General features: G+C 41.0%; 1 protein-coding gene and 1 pseudogene across 1 annotated transcript; one reads left to right on the top strand and one right to left on the bottom strand.

Annotated features, from left to right (window-relative positions):
- LOC133999233 (uncharacterized) overlaps nt 1-19,621 on the top strand; it is a 31,995-nt pseudogene extending 12,374 nt beyond the window's left edge.
- LOC133999064 (syncytin-A-like) lies at nt 19,529-21,362 on the bottom strand. The gene is made up of 2 exons (XM_062438190.1): nt 19,650-21,362; nt 19,529-19,597 (listed from the first exon to the last, which is right to left on the bottom strand). The coding sequence occupies exon 1, from the start codon at nt 21,240-21,242 to the stop codon at nt 20,007-20,009; it is 1,236 nt and encodes a 411-aa protein (XP_062294174.1). The 5' UTR covers nt 21,243-21,362; the 3' UTR covers nt 19,529-19,597; nt 19,650-20,006.
- Between the last annotated feature and the right edge of the window lie 1,055 nt (nt 21,363-22,417).

The raw sequence follows: 22,417 nt of genomic DNA, 5'->3' as shown, positions 1-22,417 counted from the left end.
TCACTGACTGTAAAGAGTCACTATGAATCATAACATTTCACTTTTTGTAGATACTGTAAATGTTACTAATGCAAAGAAAATAGAGTCAAATGAAAGCATGTGAGAAGTTTAGAGGGAAAAATCACGATTTGGTGGAGCTGTTAACAACTCATAGACATCTGAAATGTGAGCCGACTACACACTGCTTTTTGTAAGACGTCAAAAGACAAAAAGGTTGGAAAACACTGGTTTCATCAGACATCAGTATCTGTCAGCAAACATCCAATTAGAGGCATCTTGAGTCTGGTGACATTCTCCTTGTATATAATGATATATGACGTTGGTTAAAAACAAAAAAAAGTACATACCTGAAGACAAATATGTTCCGTGTTGTTTTTCCTACACGCTCTGGACAATGAAGGATTACTGATGAAGTAAAAACAGGTTTGACGGGACACCAGACAGCACAGCTGAGTCCTTTAAAATAACATTAAGGCTCTATATGCTGTCATTACTCTACTTACACTGTAGGATTTATATTTTCCTTTTTTAAAGGCAGTAATTACACTTGTTGTGCATATTTTACTGTGTCTGTTCTGAATTTCAGCCCATATAGTTTTTACTTGTCAGATTAACTGAACATTTGCTTTAATTAATCATATTTTTTAATTCCAATTTTAACCCTAAACCCACCTGCAGCCTATATGTTCATTAATAAACCTCATCTGGCTCTGCTGGCACTTTTTCCTCTCTGATTATTTTTCTTTCGCTAAGTGAACCTTAATTATGATTTTATTATGTAACAGGATTACAGCATAATATCACAGGGGAAGAGAGAAAACGGCATATACAGTTAATTAATTAATTCATTGATTAATAATTAATTACAGCCAAAAATAACAAACAAATCTATCTATCTATCTATCTATCTATCTATCTATCTATCTATCTATCTATCTATCTATCTATCTATCTATCTATCTATCTATCTATCTATCTATCTATCTATCTATCTATCTATATATTCAAAGGGCTCCATCAGTCAACTAGTAGAATAATGTCAGTTACAGCAACTACAACATGTCTTTAAGGCAGTTTTATTTTATTAATGGTAAGTCTAAATAAAGCATACACACATTTATACTATAATGGCCAGTTCACTTTATTGTAAGGGCAGAGCATCATGTTTTCTCACACCTGTGGAACCATTAGGAGGGCACTTGTTCCCTTTTTCATTGAAAGATCACCCAATTCTAAGTGGCACTTTGGCACCTTTTCCACTAGATGGGCCTCCAGCTCACCCCATTACCACATCAACTCAAAGAGCTATATATTATTATGGGGGTATTGTACAGGCCACTATCTCATTTTCTTCCACTGAAAGAGCACTGATAGAGGCAATCAATATGGCAGAAATGACAGCAATTACAGAATTTAGGTATTTTTCTCCTTTGTGGAGGCACCTTAGAAGACATTTTATCATGTTTGCTCTGTGAGCTTAGTAGTATAGTATAGTATAGTATAGTATAGTATAGTATAGTATAGTATAGTATAGTATAGTATAGTATAGTATAGTATAGCAGTATGTTTTGTCCTTTGGGGCACCAGTGAACTTTTCCTTTTGATGAGAGTGAAAAGTTGTAAAAAGGAAGCAGTAAATTCTAGGATGGTACAGCACTTAGCTTTCTGATCATAATGATTTATGAAACAATGCCATTGAAAACAAACAAACTCCTTTTCGGTAACTCTCTCTCTCTCTCTCTGTGCTCAGAGAAGAGACGGGAAAATTTGTGTCATTCATATTTTAAAAATCAGTTTTTAAGTCAGTTCAGTGGTCAATATGGTGATCGTCACAAAGGTCCAACTATGGACATATTACGTATCAATATATCATAATGTGTTAGTGAACATAAATGCTGAATTGTTGTTTCATGAGCTGTTTGTTTTCTGTTTTTCAGAGTCTCACTCACAACTTAATGGTAAGTCAAAGTTTCCACTTGTTTAATTGTCTTCCCCCTTTCAGCTGTGGTGCACAGTGGTGATTCAGGGAGGGTCGAGCATTTCTCACTCAGTGTTTTTTATCTTCTGTCTCTCTGTAGTGTGCGGTCGGCCTCCTCGCAACACCAGGATTGTTGGAGGACAGGCGGCCCCTGCAGGCAGCTGGCCCTGGCAGGTCAGTCTGCAAAGACCTGGGTTTCACTTCTGTGGAGGATCCCTCATTAACAAAGAATGGGTGCTGACGGCTGCTCATTGCTTTTCTAGGTAAAAGTTAGAGCTATATGAAAAAACAACATGACATGGTCGAGACACCTACAAGGGTTCACAGGATGAATCTGAGGGGTCTTGAGATGATTAACAGGACAGAAAAGAATACAAATATTGTTCTGCTGCTCAAATTTAGAACATGGACCACATGTACAAATTATTCATTTGAGGGACCAGTTTATGTAATATGAAGGTAGGACTCGATAAATTAAGATTTATTGTAATTTGAGGATATATATTTCTAATTTATGGGCATTATATCACCTTGTTGCGACATGGTGATGAATGGCTTTGTGTCTCCACTGCAGCCCTGATTCTCATGTCTTTGCACTGTTTGGTTTCTCTTCTGATCTTCAGCACGAGCACAAGCAACTTGGCTGTTGTCCTCGGACTCGAGAGTCTAGAAGGGTCCAACCCCAATAAAGTGTCTCGAACAGTCTCCCAGATCATCAATCATCCCGACTACAACAGTCTCACAGATGACAACGACATCTCCCTCTTGAAGCTCTCCTCACCGGTTAATTTCAATGACTACATTCGGCCAGTGTGCCTGGCAGCCTCAGACAGCACCTTCTTCAGTGGCGTGACCTCTTGGGTCACCGGCTGGGGCCGCATTGGATCTGGAGGTAGGTTATACAGAAACTGGGTCCCATTTACTTTCAGAGATAGCATGACTGGATACTTCAAATTTACACATCACACTTGTGTTTGTTGGATACTGGACCAAGATTGGGTTTATTTAGCTTTATAGTGTGTTTCAGCTCATTGTTTGCCTCTCCGGCTGCAACTTTACTGTTTTGGTTCTCATAGTGTCCTTTTCTGAGAAAAAGCTGTTTTTAAAAAAAGTAGTACACTACCTGCTCAGCACCACTCAGCAAACAGACACAGTTATCTGTACACTAGCTGGTGAACATAGTGGAGTATTTAAATATTTCCCCCAGGAGTTGATAGAGAGTAAAAACAGAGCTAAAAGAGAGTGAATATTGGACTTTATTGGACAGAAACACGACTCCAAATGAATGATAATTTTGATCAGTAACTGCTGGATGTGGGAATAAGTAACTGTTTGCTAACATGTTCAACTTATCAACTCAAAAGGTGATATGTCAGTGTTGTGTTCACTACCTGTTTCTGATGAAAACTATTAGACAAAGCAAGTGGTATGAGTTCTTTTCAAAGTGTATTTCACCATATATGCTGTTTATTATACTGATTTTGTTTGTCTTTAGTATCGCTTCCTCCCCCACAAAACCTAATGGAAGTGGACGTGCCCGTTGTTGGGAACAGGCAGTGTAACTGCGACTATGGAGTGGGCAAAATCACAGAGAACATGATCTGCGCTGGGTTACGTGCTGGAGGGAAGGACTCCTGTCAGGTGATCATTTTACCAACTGTGCTTCCCTCAAGTTAACTCCCCTTCAAAGATTCTCTCTCCTGACCCTCTTCTGAATGTTTCTTTCCTCAAAGGGGGACTCAGGCGGTCCGATGGTGTCAAAGAATGAAAGTGTCTGGGTCCAGGCTGGAGTTGTGAGCTTTGGAAGAGGTTGTGCACTGCCTAATTTCCCAGGAGTCTACGCCAGAGTGTCCCAGTATCAGTCCTGGATCAACAGCCAAATCACCAGTGACAAGCCAGGCTTTGTCAGGTTCACGTCCACAGGGAGTAACAGTGACCTCAGTGCGAGTTGTTCCGGCCTGCCACCACCTCCAACAACCACCCTGCCTCCAAAAACCAATCCAACAACCACCCTGCCTCCAAAAACCAATCCAACAACCACCCTGCCCCGAAAAACCACTCCAACAACCACAATGCCCCAAAAATCATATCCAACAACCACCCTGCCCCGAAAAACCACTCCAACAACCACAATGCCCCGAAAAACCACTCCAACAACCACCCTGCCTCCAACAACCACTCCAACAACCACCCTGCCTCCAACAACTACTCTAACAACCACCCTGCCTCCAACAACCATAGTCAAACGTGAGTAATAGTCATGTTAGACCCTTTCAGCCAACTTCATTCCAACATATTAACACAAACTATACCTCATTTTTGAGTTAACGCTTGTTGACCTCCTGGGTCAAAATTGACTTGAGAACAACAGAAAAGCCAACAGAGCAGAAATATTCCAGATTTTCCCAGATGTCAGCCTTTCATTGTGTGCCTTTTGCTTTTCTCTCCAGCTGTGGTCTGCGGTACCGCCCCATTGAATTCACGTATTTTGGGGGCTAGCTCGGTGGCGACTGCTGGCGTGTGGCCATGGATGGCGAGCCTTCAGAAGAATGGAAGTCATATGTGCGGTGGGACTCTGGTGTCTGTGGAATCAGTGCTGAGCAATGCCAACTGCTTCTCAAGGTGAGCCTGATATATCTTAATCCTTTGTGACTTGGACCTCTATTGTTGTCCAGAAACTATTAAAACTCATCCAGTCACACTGCTGCACTGCGTGGCGTGTTCCTTCATTAGAACACACACTGTAGTTTATTTCGACTCAATCCTACGCATTACTTCCTACTGCCAGAAAAACTCACTACAGAACTAAATGTGGATTCATCTGTTGCTGAAAATAGTCCCAAACAAATGTTGCTGTTTTAGGAAATTATTTGGCCTTTTTAAAAAAAAATATGAAGCCATATATTTGTGGGTTGTTTTTAAAGGTCTTTAGTAGGAACCAATGGGATCAGGTTAAAGAGAGCCACAGAGAGAGATGGGAAGGCTAACACATTGTTGGTTTTCAAGTTATTCTCGGTCCTAATTTAGTGGTTTTTACCTCCCACAGTTCACCAGTGGTGTCTGAATGGACTGTGGTCTTGGGTCGTTTGAAACAGAAAGGATCCAACCCCTTTGAGGTGACACTGAGCGTGACAAATATCACCCTAAGCAACCTAACTGGGTCTAATGTAGCAGTGCTGCATCTGTCAACCCAGCCCACCCTGTCCAGCTACATCCAGCCCATCTGCCTGGACAACGGAAAGACCTTCACTGTGGGCTCCACATGCTGGGCTGCTGGCTGGAGCTCTGGACGAGGAGGGGGTTAGTCCTTCACATACAGACTAATAGAATAACGTTAGCTCTCTTTATCCTGTCAAACACTTAGGACATTGCATGCTGGTAAATCTGGATGTTTCCCCTCATCATTTTCCCATTTTTCCCAACTCTAGTCGAACAAGTTCTGCAGGAGTTTCAGACCTCGGTGGTAGATTGTGGGAACGCGTCAACCAGTGACAGCATTTGTACAGGACCCTTTACACTGGAGCAGGTGAATAATGAGAGATTCATGTATAACATTTTTTTATTCAGTATTTCAGTATTTTATCATTTGTGGGACTTTAAACATCCACATCCAAGTTTGAACCACGCAAGTTCAAATTTGGACACAATGGATAATATAACACGCTTTTAAAATACAACTCGTGAGCCTAAAATGGATCAAATCAACCCAATGTAAAGTCTGTCCAAAAGTAAACAAAAGCATGAATTAACTTTCCATCATGATATTGACTTTGAAAGATTTGAAACAAGGAAAAAAAGAGGCACATTTATTTGTAGTCTAATGAAATACTGTGACTCAATATCCACTCTAATTACTTTTATTACATGTTGGACTTGAACTTTTCCGTCTTTTCTTTTTGTCCAGGGTGACAATGGGGGTCCAATGATGTGTAAGATGGACGGCTCGTGGTTCCAGGCAGCCGTGTTGTCAGTCAACACCAACACCACCAACACCACCATCAGCAGCACCAACAGCACTTCCAGAACCTCTGCCACTGAAACTCGGGCAGATTCTGTGATGGTCTTCACCAAACTGAGCAACTATCAGACCTTCCTGGCTCGGACTGTAGGACCGTTCTTATCTCCAGCCTCCAACAACAACAACGCAACTAACAGCAACGCGAACGCCGCTCAGACCCCCAGCCAGACCACCAGCGGGGGGCCACCTGCTCACCCCTTCTTCTTCTTCTTCCACCTCCTTGTCTTCTCCGTTTTCCTCCACCTAACCGTCTAGGAACCTGCCTTTACCTGTACATAGGTTTACATGATGTGTCGGGCACAAATGAATGTAAACAACCATGTGAGAAAATATAGGCTTAAAGCTGCATTAACTAATCTATGGCTTGATTTCGTCTTAATTGGAATAGGAATAGAGTAGTAAAGTGTGCAGGGTTACATCAGAGTGATACTTTACATATTTTACACATCTGTTTTTAAGTCCCCTTAAAAAGCATTCTTTCTTCTTGTTCCTACAGTTTGATGTTTGAGCTTCACTGTGCACAATGAAGTAGATAGATAGATAGATAGATAGATAGATAGATAGATAGATAGATAGATAGATAGATAGATAGATAGATAGATAGATAGATATAGTCTAAAATGAAGGGAATGATATGGGTATAAAATGAAGTTTTATTTAAGTTGCAATATACACATTTTTCTGTATGTATCCCAACACTTTTTTAAAGCTATATGGTTTTTTATTGTTTTTAATGAGATACATAATATGAAAATATGTGAAATTGTATGTGATTTCCACTTCCTGTAGATTTATTTCATCAATTTATTTTTAGACACGAATGATTGATAAAAATATGTTTTCCTGCTTTCTTTGATGAATGGACTGAAAAATCTTAAAGAAGCACACTTTAGATGTCTGAGGATGACGGAGACAGTGATTGTCCTGTCCATCATCTACCTCATTATTATCAGAAAGCTATGGTACAGTAACGGAGATGATTTGAACTTTCTGAAGTGACACAACACTTAAACAGTATTTGCTATGTAAATACTTTAAGCTGCTCTTTAAATTGATGATTATTCGTCTTGGAAGATAAATGTCAATTTCAAGTCTTGCATTGTCACATATAACTGTCCTATAAATGTGAAGATTAATAACAGTTTCCCCGTTTGTCACGTTGTCATAACAACCGGCTTTTAACTGAATTAAAATGCTTTACTTACTTACTTATTATATTCTTGAATGTGTTTTTATGAATAATGTCTGATCATTGATAATGATCCTTCAGAACACACACACACACACACACACACACACACACACACACACACACACACACAACTAAACACAAATATGAAATAAAACACAAAGCACTGCTGGGTTAAAGATTAAACAACTATTATTGTCCAATAAGGAGACAGCATACACACAGAGGGACATCAGCTCATCTCACTGAGCAAAGAACAAACTTAATCTATTATAGTTTCTGAAGGAACAAAGAAATGATCTGTGATCGGTAAAAACATACCAGTCTATATGACCGCAACCAATGGCAAATAACCATAAGACATACATTTACATACACATGATGTCACATCCCCAGGAAAGGAAATTGGGAGTCAGGAACCTTGTGACCACCAGACCCCTTAATGTAGTCAATGAGAGCATCGCTCAGGACACACACAATTACAGGGTGAAGGCAGCGCTCATACATCCACACATCCCAAAACTCAGAACTTATCTTGACATAGATCAAAGCGAGGAAGTAGCAGTAGACTTCTTAATAATAACAAAGAGCACATTCCACAAGACAGCACAACTACTAGGTAAAAACAGTGATCTTACTTCACAGTCATCTATTAAAATGATAAACCGGCAATTTGTTGCTTATTCACTTTTACAACACACACATACGTGTGTAACCTTCTCTATTTTGTCTTAACCTCAGCAGACTGAAGGGATCACTCTGACTTCTCTCAGGTTCACAGCACATTTATTGGTCAGCACAGCTGTTAGATAAAAACACACATCAGTGTGGTTGGTGGTGATGATCCGATATACAGCTCCTTTACTACACATTAAAATAAGAATAAAATCAACACACTGAAGCAGTCACCATATTACAATAGTTAGGCATTACTTCTCAAACAATACTGTGTGAAGCACAGCAGCTAACAGACTTAGCAAGCTAGCGCAGCTTCACTCAAAGAAAGAAAAGACAGAAATAACAATAAAACAGTGACTCACTGATAGTCACAAACGTGACAGGACAACTCAAGTAACATGCACTTTAACTTCAGTAAAGGCAGTTTCATGACGTAATATTTGAGGAAATCATATTCATATTTGAGCTGTTTTCAGGATCTCAGATCGTCAGAAAAGAGACGAACTGATGTTTTACTGTCATTAAATTTACCACCACCGGCCACCAGAGGGCGCTCAGTCACAACTAATAAAAGGAGCCTTGCAGAGATAAACATAAAATATTAACCTGTTTCACAAGAAAATGAGAATAAAACAGCAAAATATCTTGCTTGCAAAATAAAATAAATACTAAAGGAATGTAGATGTGCCACATGGTGCACTATTTTGTTAGGTTTTGGTTACAGGTTTAGCTATCACCAAAAATTAATTATTATCAAAAGTATTAATTATTAAAATCAATACAATTAATAATAAGGATCGATAATAGCCGGGCACCACCCTGGATAACAGGGAAATTATGTAAAAGATAAATGTAAATGTATTGAGTTATCAATTTGGAACTATGGTTAATAATAAACTTAATAACTATAACCAAATGACCATATCAGAAACTAGTTAACAATGGAAGATCTGTGAGTTCTTGGCAGAACAGAGGTTGGCAAAACTCATTCATGTGCAACATTAAACAGACAGCATGTACATGCAAAAGCATTTATTTGCAACAATGACAAAGCAAAACACACCATCTGAAGTCTTAGCTAAAATTAACCAAAGAATAAAACACACAAGGAATCTAACTGGGCGGGCCTACAGACCCAACACAAATACATTTTGATGAACTTCATTAATTATTATTTCCCCTGTGTTCTGATAAAGACATTAATGTAGTATTTTCACTGTTGTCTACAGTAGCTCTTGTTGTTTGTTCTGAATGTACACTCTATCTAATGTCTCACTATCCCACACACAGGGAAGGGTAAGGGCAAGGGAAACAGGACAAGTAAGAAACAAAAGAAAACTGTGACACGGCCATGGCTGTGACAAAGACACATAATTAGATCATTAGTTAAATAGAGACCACTTGTGTAAATTGTAATATAAATACTTGTGTATTTGGAAGGTGGGTCAGTATTGTTGGTTAATCATCCATCACCATTGAAGACAAAGAGACATTGAAAATGTGGGTGTGAAGGTTGAAGTGGTGGACCCAGGGTTGACAGACTACCATGTGTGAGCCGTAGGTGCAGTTTGACCAGTTCATTCCTGAGACGGCAGCAGGTCAGCTGTCAATCACTCCTCAGGATGGATGGAGTCTTTGCTGCTTGGTCACCTCCAACAATTTCCTGCATACCTTTCTGATGAAACAATTTCCTCCATACCTTTCTGATGAATTCTAAAAAAGGAATACACAACGGTTCCTCATTGAAACCCCTATGAGGAACCAATGTGTATTCCTTTTTTAGAATTCATCAGAAAGGTGTGGAGGAAATTGTTGGAGGTGACCAAGCAGCAATGAGGAACCAATGTGGAAACTTCAATATACATGGTTGGTCTGGGCTTGTCAGGGATTTGTTTCATTCTTAAAGCATAGGTTTACATTTTAAACCCTCATATTTTACTCACATACTCAATAATACACTAAAAGACTTGTTTGTGTTTCCTTGCTGAGCAGCAGTGCAGTGATAGTGACGTAGAGAGGAAATTTCAGACAAAAATATATTAGAAGTTTACAGCATCTGTATCTCCCCAAACCAAGAAAGTCAGGAAAACAAAACAGCAAAAGAATAACCAGGTGTGTCTTTGGATTAATCTTCAGAACAGATAAGACAGCTTTCTGGAGAAGAATTGCTACCGCCTGAGATAAGGACTGACCATGAAAGTCAGCACACCCAGAGAGAGGCTTTAACGTCACCATCCCTATCCCAGGAATAACTCAACTGCGATGTCAGAATTTAAAACAGTTGAACCAAAAACCATAGAGGAAACAGTTCAGCATCTAAAACCATCAACATGCTGTCTTGGCAAAATGCCATCAGACTTTTTTTAAACTATTGTGAACTCTGTCCAAACAGATTTGCGACAAATAATAAATAGCTCACTTCAATCAGGCACGTTTCCTCAACCCCTAAAAGTAGCTGCCATTAAGCCACTCTTAAAAAAGAGAACGCTGGATGCTTCCATGTTAACCAACTACAGACCTATCTCAAATCTTCCTTTTATAGCCAAGATCATTGAGAAAGTGTTTTTTAATCAACTCAGCAATTTCTTGAACTCCAGTGGCCTTTTTGACAAATTTCAATCAGGTTTCCGACCACATCACAGTACAGAAACAGCTCTTATTAGAGTGTTAAATGACATAAGGTTAAACACTGACTCCAGCAAGGTGTCAGTTCTGGTCCTGTTGGATCTCAGTGCTGCGTTTGACACTGTGGATCACAGTATACTGTTGAACAGGTTGGAAACTTGGGCAGGACTCAGCGGAACAGTCCTAAAATGGTTCAGGTCCTACTTGGAGGAGCTGAGTTATTTTGTGACCATTGGAAGTTATGAATCCGATCGAGTGGCTATGACATGTGGAGTTCCTCAGGGGTCGGTTCTTGGACCCCTTCTGTTCAGTCTATATGCTGCCTTTGGGTCGAATTCTGCAGAACTCTAATGTAGACTATCACAGTTATGCAGATGACACGCAGATATACCTAGCACTGTCCCCAGATGACTACAGTCCAATATAGTCATTGTGTCACTGTTTAGAGCAAGTAACACATTGGATGAACCAAAATTTCCTTCAATTAAATCAGGACAAAACTGAGGTCATTGTTTTTGGCAATAAAGAGAAGAGGATTACTGTCAGTAAAATCTCGAGTCACTCTCTCTAAAAACTAGCGACCAAGTCCGAAACCTTGGCGTGCTGATAGACTCAGATCTGACCCCCAGCAGTCATATCAAATCAATCACCAAAACAGCCTTCTATCAGCTTAAGAACATATCCAGAGTGAAGGGTTTTATGTCTCAAACAGACCAGGAGAAATTGATTCATGCTTTCATCTCCAGTAGACTCGACTACTGTAACGGTCTTCTGACTGGACTCCCACAAAAAAGCATTAAACAACTGCAGCTCATTCAGAACGCTGCAGCTCGAGTTTTAACCAGAACAAAGAGATCAGAGCACATTACTCCAGTTCTAAAGTCTTTACACTGGCTCCCAGTCAGCTATAGAATAGATGTTAAAGTTCTGCTACTGGTCTACAAATCACTGAATGGTTTAGGTCCAGAATACATGTATGACATGTTAGTAGAATATAAACCCAGTAGAGCTCTGAGATCTACTGCCTTAGGTCAGATAGTGGAGCCCAGAGTTCAGACTAAACATGGTGAAGCAGCTTTTACACAACTGGAACAAACTACCAGCAGAACTGAAATCAGCCCCAACTGTGAATATTTTAAAATCCAGGTTAAAAACACTTATCTTCTCCTGTGCTTATGATTAAGCTCTTATTTCAAAGCACTTTAAATGTTAATCTTTCATTTGCACTCTATGTCCTTTTAATGATTTTAAAGCAAATGATTATTTTATGCTGCAATCTTATTTTTAATGCTCTATTATAGTATTTTATTTCTCTCTCTTTCTATGTTTCTGTACTTTGTTTTTATTATTAGTGTGTGTGTGTGTGTGTGTGTGTGGGGGGGGGGGGGGGGGGTATGTATGTGTTTACTATGATTGGGTTTTATTTTTATTTCTCAAATTCCATGGGGGTTTTTTTCCTCAATTTTTTCTGTTAAATGTTTGTTTTATGTAAAGCACATTGAGTTGCCACTGTGTATGAAATGCCGCACATTTAATACATGAGGTGCAGCTTTACATAACAGGGTCAACTTAACCCTGACTCCTGTACACATTCATTAATGCTGCCAGGTGAGATTTATTTTCAAGCATGTTGTTGTTGTTCCTGTCTTCATAAGGCCTGCAGTGAAGTAAGAAAAATACAATATTTCCCTCTGAAATGAAGTTCAGTAGGAGTATAAAGTACCATAAGATGGGAATACTACATCTGCTGTTATGGACCAAAACTGTGGATCCACCTGCCCAGAACATTGTGCACATGTAAATGTGATAGTTGGATTTTTTTTGTTCCAGCGCAGGGTTGAAGCAAAGCTGTAAGGTGTTGGGCGTGTTATCATGCAGGTAGAGAGAGGTGTTATCATGTGTGAGGGAGGAAGACAGAGGAAGAGTATTTATGCCGGAGCAGATCTGATGAGATGGACATACTGCACAGTGATGGCTCTCTACAAAGTGATCTGTGTGGCAGCTCTGCTGACTCTACTGGCAGCAGGTAAGGGTCCTCTTCACCTGCACACACCTGAACCAATGACATCTATACTGAACACTGGGGAGGAAGTAAAACCCTGTAATTAAGTAGACAAAGCTGTAACACAACAGGAGTTTAAAAAAACAAAACAATAATATGTACTCAAGAAAAGTACATGTTAAATGGAAGAATTACAGAGATCTCTTATGTAAGTAAAAGTATAAATACCATAATGTAATCTTACTAAAATAAAAGTATTGGTTGTAAAATGTACTTTAAGTGCCAAAAAATGAAATCATAACACACTATTGATAGCAGATAATGATGTGAGGGAAGCAGCAGCTCGGGGCTTCAGGATATTACAGTGAATAACTGTCAATCATCTTGTCACTGACTGTAAAGAGTCACTATGAATCATAACATTTCACTTTTTGTAGATACTGTAAATGTTACTAATGCAAAGAAAATAGAGTCAAATGAAAGCATGTGAGAAGTTTAGAGGGAAAAATCACGATTTGGTGGAGCTGTTAACAACTCACAGACATCTGAAATGTGAGCCGACTACACACTTCTTTTTGTAAGACGTCAAAAGACAAAAAGGTTGGAAACCACTGGTTTCATCAGACATCAGTATCTGTCAGCAAACATCCAATTAGAGGCATCTTGAGTCTGGTGACATTCTCCTTGTATATAATGATATATGACGTTGGTTAAAAACAAAAAAAAGTACATACCTGAAGACAAATATGTTCCGTGTTGTTTTTCCTACACGCTCTGGACAATGAAGGATTACTGATGAAGTAAAAACAGGTTTGACGGGACACCAGACAGCACAGCTGAGTCCTTTAAAATAACATTAAGGCTCTATATGCTGTCATTACTCTACTTACACTGTAGGATTTATATTTTCCTTTTTTAAAGGCAGTAATTACACTTGTTGTGCATATTTTACTGTGTCTGTTCTGAATTTCAGCCCATATAGTTTTTACTTGTTAGTTTAACTGAACATTTGCTTTAATGAATCATATTTTTTAATTCCAATTTTAACCCTAAACCCACCTGCAGCCTATATGTTCATTAATAAACCTCATCTGGCTCTGCTGGCACTTTTTCCTCTCTGATTATTTTTCTTTCGCTAAGTGAACCTTAATTATGATTTTATTATGTAACAGGATTACAGCATAATATCACAGGGGAAGAGAGAAAACGGCATATACAGTTAATTAATTAATTCATTGATTAATAATTAATTACAGCCAAAAATAACAAACAAATCTATCTATCTATCTATCTATCTATCTATCTATCTATCTATCTATCTATCTATCTATCTATCTATCTATCTATATATTCAAAGGGCTCCATCAGTCAACTAGTAGAATAATGTCAGTTACAGCAATTACAACATGTCTTTAAGGCAGTTTTATTTATTTTATTAATGGTAAGTCTAAATAAAGCATACACACATTTATACTATAATGGCCAGTTCACTTTATTGTAAGGGCAGAGCATCATGTTTTCTCACACCTGTGGAATCATTAGATGGGCCTCCAGCTCACCCCATTACCACATCAACTCAAAGAGCTATATATTATTATGGGGGTATTGTACAGGCCACTATCTCATTTTCTTCCACTGAAAGAGCACTGATAGAGGCAATCAATATGGCAGAAATGACAGCAATTACAGAATTTAGGTATTTTTCTCCTTTGTGGAGGCACCTTAGAAGACATTTTATCATGTTTGCTCTGTGAGCTTAGTAGTATAGTATAGTATAGTATAGTATAGTATAGCAGTATGTTTTGTCCATTGGGGCACCAGTGAACCTTTCCTTTTGATGAGAGTGAAAAGTTGTAAAAAGGAAGCAGTAAATTCTAGGATGGTACAGCACTTAGCTTTCTGATCATAATGATTTCTGAAACAATGCCATTGAAAACAAACAAACTCCTTTTCGGTAACTCTCTCTCTCTCTCTCTGTGCTCAGAGAAGAGACGGGAAAATTTGTGTCATTCATATTTTAAAAATCTGTTTTTAAGCCAGTTCAGTGGTCAATATGGTGATCTTCACAAAGGTCCAACTATGGACATATTACGTATCAATATATCATAATGTGTTAGTGAACATAAATGCTGAATTGTTGTTTCATGAGCTGTTTGTTTTCTGTTTTTCAGAGTCTCACTCACAACTTAATGGTAAGTCAAAGTTTCCACTTGTTTAATTCTCTTCCCCCTTTCAGCTGTGGTGCACAGTGGTGATTCAGGGAGGGTCGAGCATTTCTCACTCAGTGTTTTTTATCTTCTGTCTCTCTGTAGTGTGCGGTCGGCCTCCTCGCAACACCAGGATTGTTGGAGGACAGGCGGCCCCTGCAGGCAGCTGGCCCTGGCAGGTCAGTCTGCAAAGATCTGGACGTCACTTCTGTGGAGGATCCCTCATTAACAAAGAATGGGTGCTGACGGCTGCTCAGTGTGTTTCTAGGTAAAAGTTAGAGCTATATGAAAAAACAACATGACATGGTCGAGACACCTACAAGGGTTCACAGGATGAATCTGAGGGGTCTTGAGATGATTAACAGGACAGAAAAGAATAAAAATAGGACACACATGTACAAATTATTCATTTGAGGGACCAGTTTATGTAATATGAAGGTAGGACTCTGTGAATTAATACTTATTGTAATTTGAGGATATATATTTCTAATTTATGGGCATTATATCACCTTGTTGCGACATGGTGATGAATGGCTTTGTGTCTCCACTGCAGCCCTGATTCTCATTTCTTTGCACTGTTTGGTTTCTCTTCTGATCTTCAGCGCGAGCACAAGCGGTTTGGTTGTTTTCCTCGGACTCGAGAGTCTAGAAGGGTCCAACCCCAATAACGTGTCTCGAACAATCTCCCAGATCATCAATCATCCCGACTACAACAATGTCACAGATGACAACGACATCTCCCTACTGAAGCTTTCCTCACCGGTTACTTTCAATGACTACATTCGGCCAGTGTGCCTGGCAGCCCCAGGCAGCACCTTCTTCAGTGGCGTGACCTCTTGGGTCACCGGCTGGGGCAGCATTGGATCTGGAGGTAGGTTATACAGCAACTGTGTCCCATTTACTTTCAGAGATAGCGTGACCCGAGGCTTCAAATTTACACATCGCACTTGTGTTTGTTGGATACTGGACCAAGATTGGGTTTTAGTTAGCTTCATAGTGAGTTTTAGCAACTTTACTGTTTTGGTTCAATCTCAGTCTCTTAATGTCATTTTCTGAGAAAAAGCAGTTTTTAAAAAAAGCCACTGTTCAGTACCTGCTCAGCACCAAACAGCAAACAGACACAGTTATCTGTAGACTAGCTGGTGAACATAATGGAGCATTTAGATATTTCCCTCAGGAGTTGGTAGAGAGTAAAAACAGAGCTAAAAGAGAGAGAATATTGGACTTTATATTCAGCAGGTGGACAGAAACACGACTCCTAATGAATGATAATGTTGATCAGTAACTGCTGGATGTGGAATCTGTTTCCTAACAAGTGAGACTACTTTAATAGCTGATAACGAGACAAAGTTGAATTTACAGACTGTCCTGCTGTAAATGATAAAACACACAATGTCAAGTAGCTTTAACCAGACTGAAACTATAAAAGGGCCCAGAATAGAACCCTGAAGAACAACAAAAGTAATAATTGATATTATCAATGAATGATAATGTTGTAACTGCTGGATGTGGGAATAAGTAACTGTTTGCTGACATGTTCAATTTATCAGCTCAAAAGGTGATATGTCAGTGTTGTGTTCACTACCTGTTTCTGCTGAAAACTAGTAGACAAAGCAAGTGGTATGAGTTCTTTTCAAAGTGTATTTCACCATATATGCTGTTTATTATTCTGATTTTGTTTGTCTTTAGTACCGCTTCCTTCCCCAAAAAACCTAAGTGAAGTGGACGTGCCAGTTGTTGGGAACAGGCAGTGTAACTGCGACTATGGAGTGGGCTTAATCACAGAGAACATGATCTGCGCTGGGTTACGTGCTGGAGGGAAGGGCTTCTGTGAGGTGATCATTTTACCAACTGTGCTTAACTCCCCCTTCAAAGATTCTCTCTCCTGACCCTCTTCTGTATGTTTCTTTCCTCAAAGGAGGACTCAGGCGGTCCAATGGTGTCAAACAATGGAAGTGTCTGGGTCCAGGCTGGAGTTGTGAGCTTTGGAAGAGGTTGTGCACTGCCTTATTTCCCAGGAGTCTACGCCAGAGTGTCCCAGTATCAGTCCTGGATCAACAACCAAATCACCAGTGACAAGCCAGGCTTTGTCAGGTTCACGTCCACTGGGACTGACAGTGACCTCAGTGCGAACTGTTCCGGCCTGCCACCACCTCCAACAACCACCCTGCCTCCAACAACCACTCCAACAACCACCCTGCCTCCAACAACTACTCCAACAACCACCCTGCCTCCAACAACCACTCCAACAACCAACCTGCCTCCAACAACCACTCCAACAACCACCCTGCCTCCAACAACTACTCCAACAACCACCCTGCCTCCAACAACCACTCCAACAACCACCCTGCCTCCAACAACTACTCCAACAACCACTCCAACAACCACCCTGCCTCCAACAACCACTCCAACAACCACCCTGCCTCCAACAACCACTCCAACAACCACCCTGCCTCGAACAACCACTCCAACAACCACCCTGCCTCCAACAACCACTCCAACAACCACCCTGCCTCCAACAACCACTCCAACAACCACCCTGCCTCCAACAACCGCTCCAACAACCACCCTGCCCCGAAAAACCACTCCAACAACCACCCTGCCTCCAACAACCATAGTCAAACGTGAGTAACAGTCATGTTAGACCCTTTCAGCCAACTTCATTCCAACATATTAACACAAACTATACCTCATTTATGAGTTAACACTTGTTGATCTCCTGGGTCAAAATTGACTTGAGGACAACAGAAAAGCCAACAGAGCAGAAATATTCCAGATTTTCCCAGATGTCAGCCTTTCATTGTGTGCCTTTTGCTTTTCTCTCCAGCTGTGGTCTGCGGAACCACCAACGCCACATTGAATCCACGTATTTTGGGGGCTAGCTCGGTGGCGACTGCTGGCGTGTGGCCGTGGATGGCGAGCCTTCAGAAGAATGGAAGTCATATGTGCGGCGGGACTCTGGTGTCTGTGGACTCAGTGCTGAGCAATGCCAACTGCTTCTCAAGGTGAGCCTGATATATCTTAATCCTTTGTGAACACACACTGCGCACAACTTCCTGCTGCCAGAAAAACTCACTACAGAACAAAATGTGGATTCATCTGCTGCTGAAAATAGTCCCCAACAAATGCACTATTTCCTCCTGTTTGTTAAAACTACAGTGACCAGCTGTTTTAGGAAATGATTTAGCCTTTTTAAAAAAAAATATGAAGCCATATATTTGTGGGTTGTTTTTAAAGGTCTTTAGTAGGAACCAATGGGATCAGGTTAGAGAGAGCCACAGAGAGAGTTGGGAAGTCTAACACATTGTTGGTTTTCAAGTTATTCTCAGTCCTAATTTAGTGGTTTTTACCTCCCACAGTTCACCAGTGGCGTCTGAATGGACTGTGGTCTTGGGTCGTTTGAAACAGAAAGGATCCAACCCCTTTGAGGTGACACTGAACGTGACAAATATCACCCTTAGCAACCTAACTGGGTCTAATGTAGCAGTGCTGCATCTGTCAACCCAGCCCACCCTGTCCAGCTACATCCAGCCCATCTGCCTGGACAACGGAAAGACCTTCACTGTGGGCTCCACATGCTGGGCTGCTGGCTGGAGCTCTGGACGAGGAGGGGGTTAGTCCTTCACATACAGACTGATAGAATAACGTTAGCTCTCTTTATCCTGTCAAACACTTAGGACATTGCATGCTGGTAAATCTGGAAGTTTCCCCTCATCATTTTCCTATTTTTCCCAACTCTAGAGGAAGAAGTTCTGCAGGAGTTTCAGACCTCGGTGGTAGATTGTGGGAACCCGTCAACCAGTGACAGCATTTGTACAGGACCCTTTACACTGGAGCAGGTGAATAATGAGAGATTCATGTATAACATTTGTTTATTCAGTATTTCAGTATTTTATCATTTGTGGGACTTTAAACATCCACATCCAAGTTTGAACCACGCAAGTTCAAATTTGGACACAATGGATAATATAACACGCTTTTAAAATACAACTCGTGAGCCTAAAATGGATCAAATCAACCCAATGTAAAGTCTGTCCAAAGGTAAACAAAAGCATGAATTAACTTTCCATCATGATATTGACTTTGAAAGATTTGAAACAAGGAAAAAAAGAGGCACATTTTTTTGTAGTTTCATGAAATGCTGTGACTAAATGTCCCCTCTAATTACTTTTATTACATGTTTTTGTCCAGGGTGACAATGGGGGTCCAATTATGTGTAAGCTGGACGGCTCGTGGTTCCAGGCAGCCGTGTTGTCAGTCAACACCACCAACACCACCATCAGCAGCACCAACAGCACTTCCAGAACCTCCGCCACTGAAACTCGGGCAGATTCGGTGATGGTCTTCACCAAACTGAGCAACTATCAGACCTTCCTGGTTCAGACTGTAGGACCGTTCTTATCTCCAGCCTCCAACAACGACGCAACTAACAGCTACGCGACCACCGCTCAGACCCCCAGCCAGACCCCCAGCCAGACCACCAGCGGGGGGCCACCTGCTCACCCCTTCTTCTTCTTCTTCCTGTTGAAACTTGAGCTAATTCTACTTGCTAAATCATACGCTATGTGTTAGCTCAGTCTGTGCGTTCGTTAAATGAAAGGATAGGAGAAGATGAGCGGTCTCACAGGCTATTTTATTTAGCAGTAAATGAATAAAACATACAGAGCTCTGGGTCGAGATCTTCCTGTCCCTGATGAACAACAGTGTGTGTCAGTTCATGAAGTCCGACTCCTCTCCTTTCCCTGACCCCTTTATACAAAAATACACAATCAGATATAATGTGTGAGGTGCTGTCGTCTCATGATTGGCTGTTGATCTGACTCCATCCTCCATCTTCTCACAGTCCAGGATATGTGATCTTCCTGTGACCTCCTTAACTGAAACTACACAATCACCAGACCTCCTGTGGGGGTTTCATGGTTAGTTCTTCTGAAACTACACAATCACCAGACCTCCTGTGGGGGTTTTATGGTTAGTTCTGCATTGTTTAACAAAGGATGGTCAGGGCTCTGACTGAATGTTTGACCCCGCTCTCCTGTTAATAATAAACCTTTAACCTATGCAAGTGGGACGTGTCAACATCCAGAATCTACCTATTTACTTACACTTCAGGGTAAACTGTCTTCATGCATTCTTATTACACAACAAGCTTACTGCTTTCAGATTGTTACACATAGGACCACATATTTATATGAAACAAACAACAAAGTAATTAATCCCCTTATGTGATATTTTAGCAGTGGCCAATTCATAGCATATATCTACAATTCCCCCTTTTGGTCTCATAAACATGAGACCACGAAACATATTCATATTTCATCCTCATCCTCAAACCGATATCCTTCCCCCGCCACCAACGCCATCACTTCCATCTCCAACTGTGGCATCTGGTAAGGAGGAGGAACCTTTCCTTCAATTGCGGTGACAATCAATCTGTTACACAAAGATCTTAGACAGGGAATACAACAACATCCACATAAAATCAACATTCCCATTACACTTACTAGGGACACTAATACAGACACAATCAATCCCCTCCATTTACCAAACCATGATTCCAAGATGCTTTCCAAAGGGTTATCGATGCCTGAGTGTTCATGCATTTCTGAGGATAAGGTTCTCAATCCTTCCAGAGCTCTGGTTACAGAGCCATCCGGTGCAGTGTTGTTTGGGATGAAAGTACAGCACTGATCTCCAAACATGGAGCAGACCCCTCCCTTTTCTGCTAATAACATGTCCAATGCCATTCTATTCTGTACTGTCATCAATGAGGTGGCTGCCAGCTGTTCTGAGAGACCTGCTACTGCATCCCGGGTCTTATTTGCCAAGCGAAGTACATTGTAATGGATGTAATTTATACGATCAACGTTCTTGTTTGGGGTAACTGGAAATAAGGCACTAATCAGGGGGAGATTCTCAAACCCTGCTGCTATTTGACTAGCCAATTTATATTCATTCGGTACTCCCCGGGGCACGCCAATGGCATCCACGTAGGTGGTTGAGCCTGAGGTGAGGTCAAATGCATCTCTACTCGTCCGTTTTTTGGTGAAACCACTACGACGTGGTCCCAGGAGGAGTAGTGGTAACCCTAAGCGGACCATTGCACAGGTTCCTGACCAGTCTGGTGGCAGGTACGTGTGCAAGGTCCTATCTCCACAATACCAAAACAAGTCTGCCCTGGCCCAAACCATTGTACTGGCATTCTGCCAGCCCGTCATGTTAATCATGGTTTTACACCAATCAGTAGAAATGTCTCCCATCCTGGTGGCGTTAGTCCTGGTGAAACAAGTATAGTTGTTAAGTTGTGGGGTGAATGTGGGTGGGATGGTAGAGTTCTTTACAGGTGGAAAGATAGCACTCAAAGTGGCACAATGAAGCGGGTTTTTCTGCATGGTCAGGGACATCATACACTGAAATCCTACAGGGTCAATTTCAGGATACAGTGGTGCTGGGGTAGTGAATAAGGTTGGTCTGGCCGAGGAACATGCAACACAATTGCTCATGTTCATCGAAGCTGCCGTAGCAGCTATCCAGTCCAACCACATATTCTTTTCCCCATAACCAGTAGCTAATTTAACAATGTCCTGCTTGGTCAATTTGCTATAATCAATTTGTACTACTCCCTTTCTCTGCCTGTGCTCTATTTCAGTGGCACTAGTAGATGTTTTGATTTTGCTTTCAGGTGGAGTAGGGAGAAGATTAACCTTAATTAAACCCACAGGATCTTTTCCTTGTAGGTCTACTCCTAAAACTATGTAAAACCTCTTTGGTGTTATGTAATTTTTAGTCATAAAGGGGTCGTCCCAAAGATTGCTAATGGTCAAAAGCAGTGGGTTCATGGACCTAGAATCACTGTGAAACTGACCTTTAATAAACTTAATCTTGCTGACCTTCCCCTTATCTTTAACAGCATACAATGTTGGCACCCAACGTGGCCCTGTAAATTGCCACACTAGATCCCACCCTCCACACCAGCTTCCCCCTGGGGTGAAGCTGTCGACACAGGCCTCATGTACCATATTGCTTCCACAGAGATATAAATCATACATTTTCCATCGTGCTTCATTCTTCCCGCATTCAATTACACTGCATAAATCGAATTGGAACGTCACATTGGTTCCTACCGTATAATCCAATTCTACCCCTCCGTACTTGCTCAGGCACCAATCCCCTGTTTCTTGGGCAGCTCTCTTGTTTCCGGGTTTCCCTTTCCCCTCTGTATTTCGATCCCCCATGGCTGATCCCCATAACAACACCAACATAATAACAATAATGCATGATATGATAGTAAACACTCCTAGCCACCACCACCTGTTGTGGTGTGGCTCCCCTGCTACAATATACATCTTAATACACTCTTCTGATTATTTTTAGCAAGCAAAACTGGCTCAGTTTGCTCAATTGGATTCTAGAAAAACTACTTTTCCGGAAGATTTTCAAACCTTCTCAACCTTATACCAGAATGTTGTCCTCAGGCTGCTGAAAAGAAGAATTCGTTATCAATGCTCCACTATACTCCTCCTTTGTCTTATCTGATCTAAAGTCCTGATTGGAGGGTCTGTGGCAGCACACTGGCTCCAGTGATACCAGCTGTCTCCCTTTCCTTGCAGCCTGAGTGCGTGCGATGTCCTTTCCACCACCTTGAATGGTCCTGTCCACCTTGGCTCTGACCACTTCCGCTTGATGACTTTCAGTAGGACCCAGTCTGTTGTAGGCGGGC

The sequence above is a fragment of the Scomber scombrus genome, chromosome 18, assembly GCF_963691925.1.
Source record: "Scomber scombrus chromosome 18, fScoSco1.1, whole genome shotgun sequence".
NCBI classification, from domain to species: domain Eukaryota; kingdom Metazoa; phylum Chordata; class Actinopteri; order Scombriformes; family Scombridae; genus Scomber; species Scomber scombrus.
This window is presented reverse-complemented; position numbering and strand designations above follow the sequence as displayed.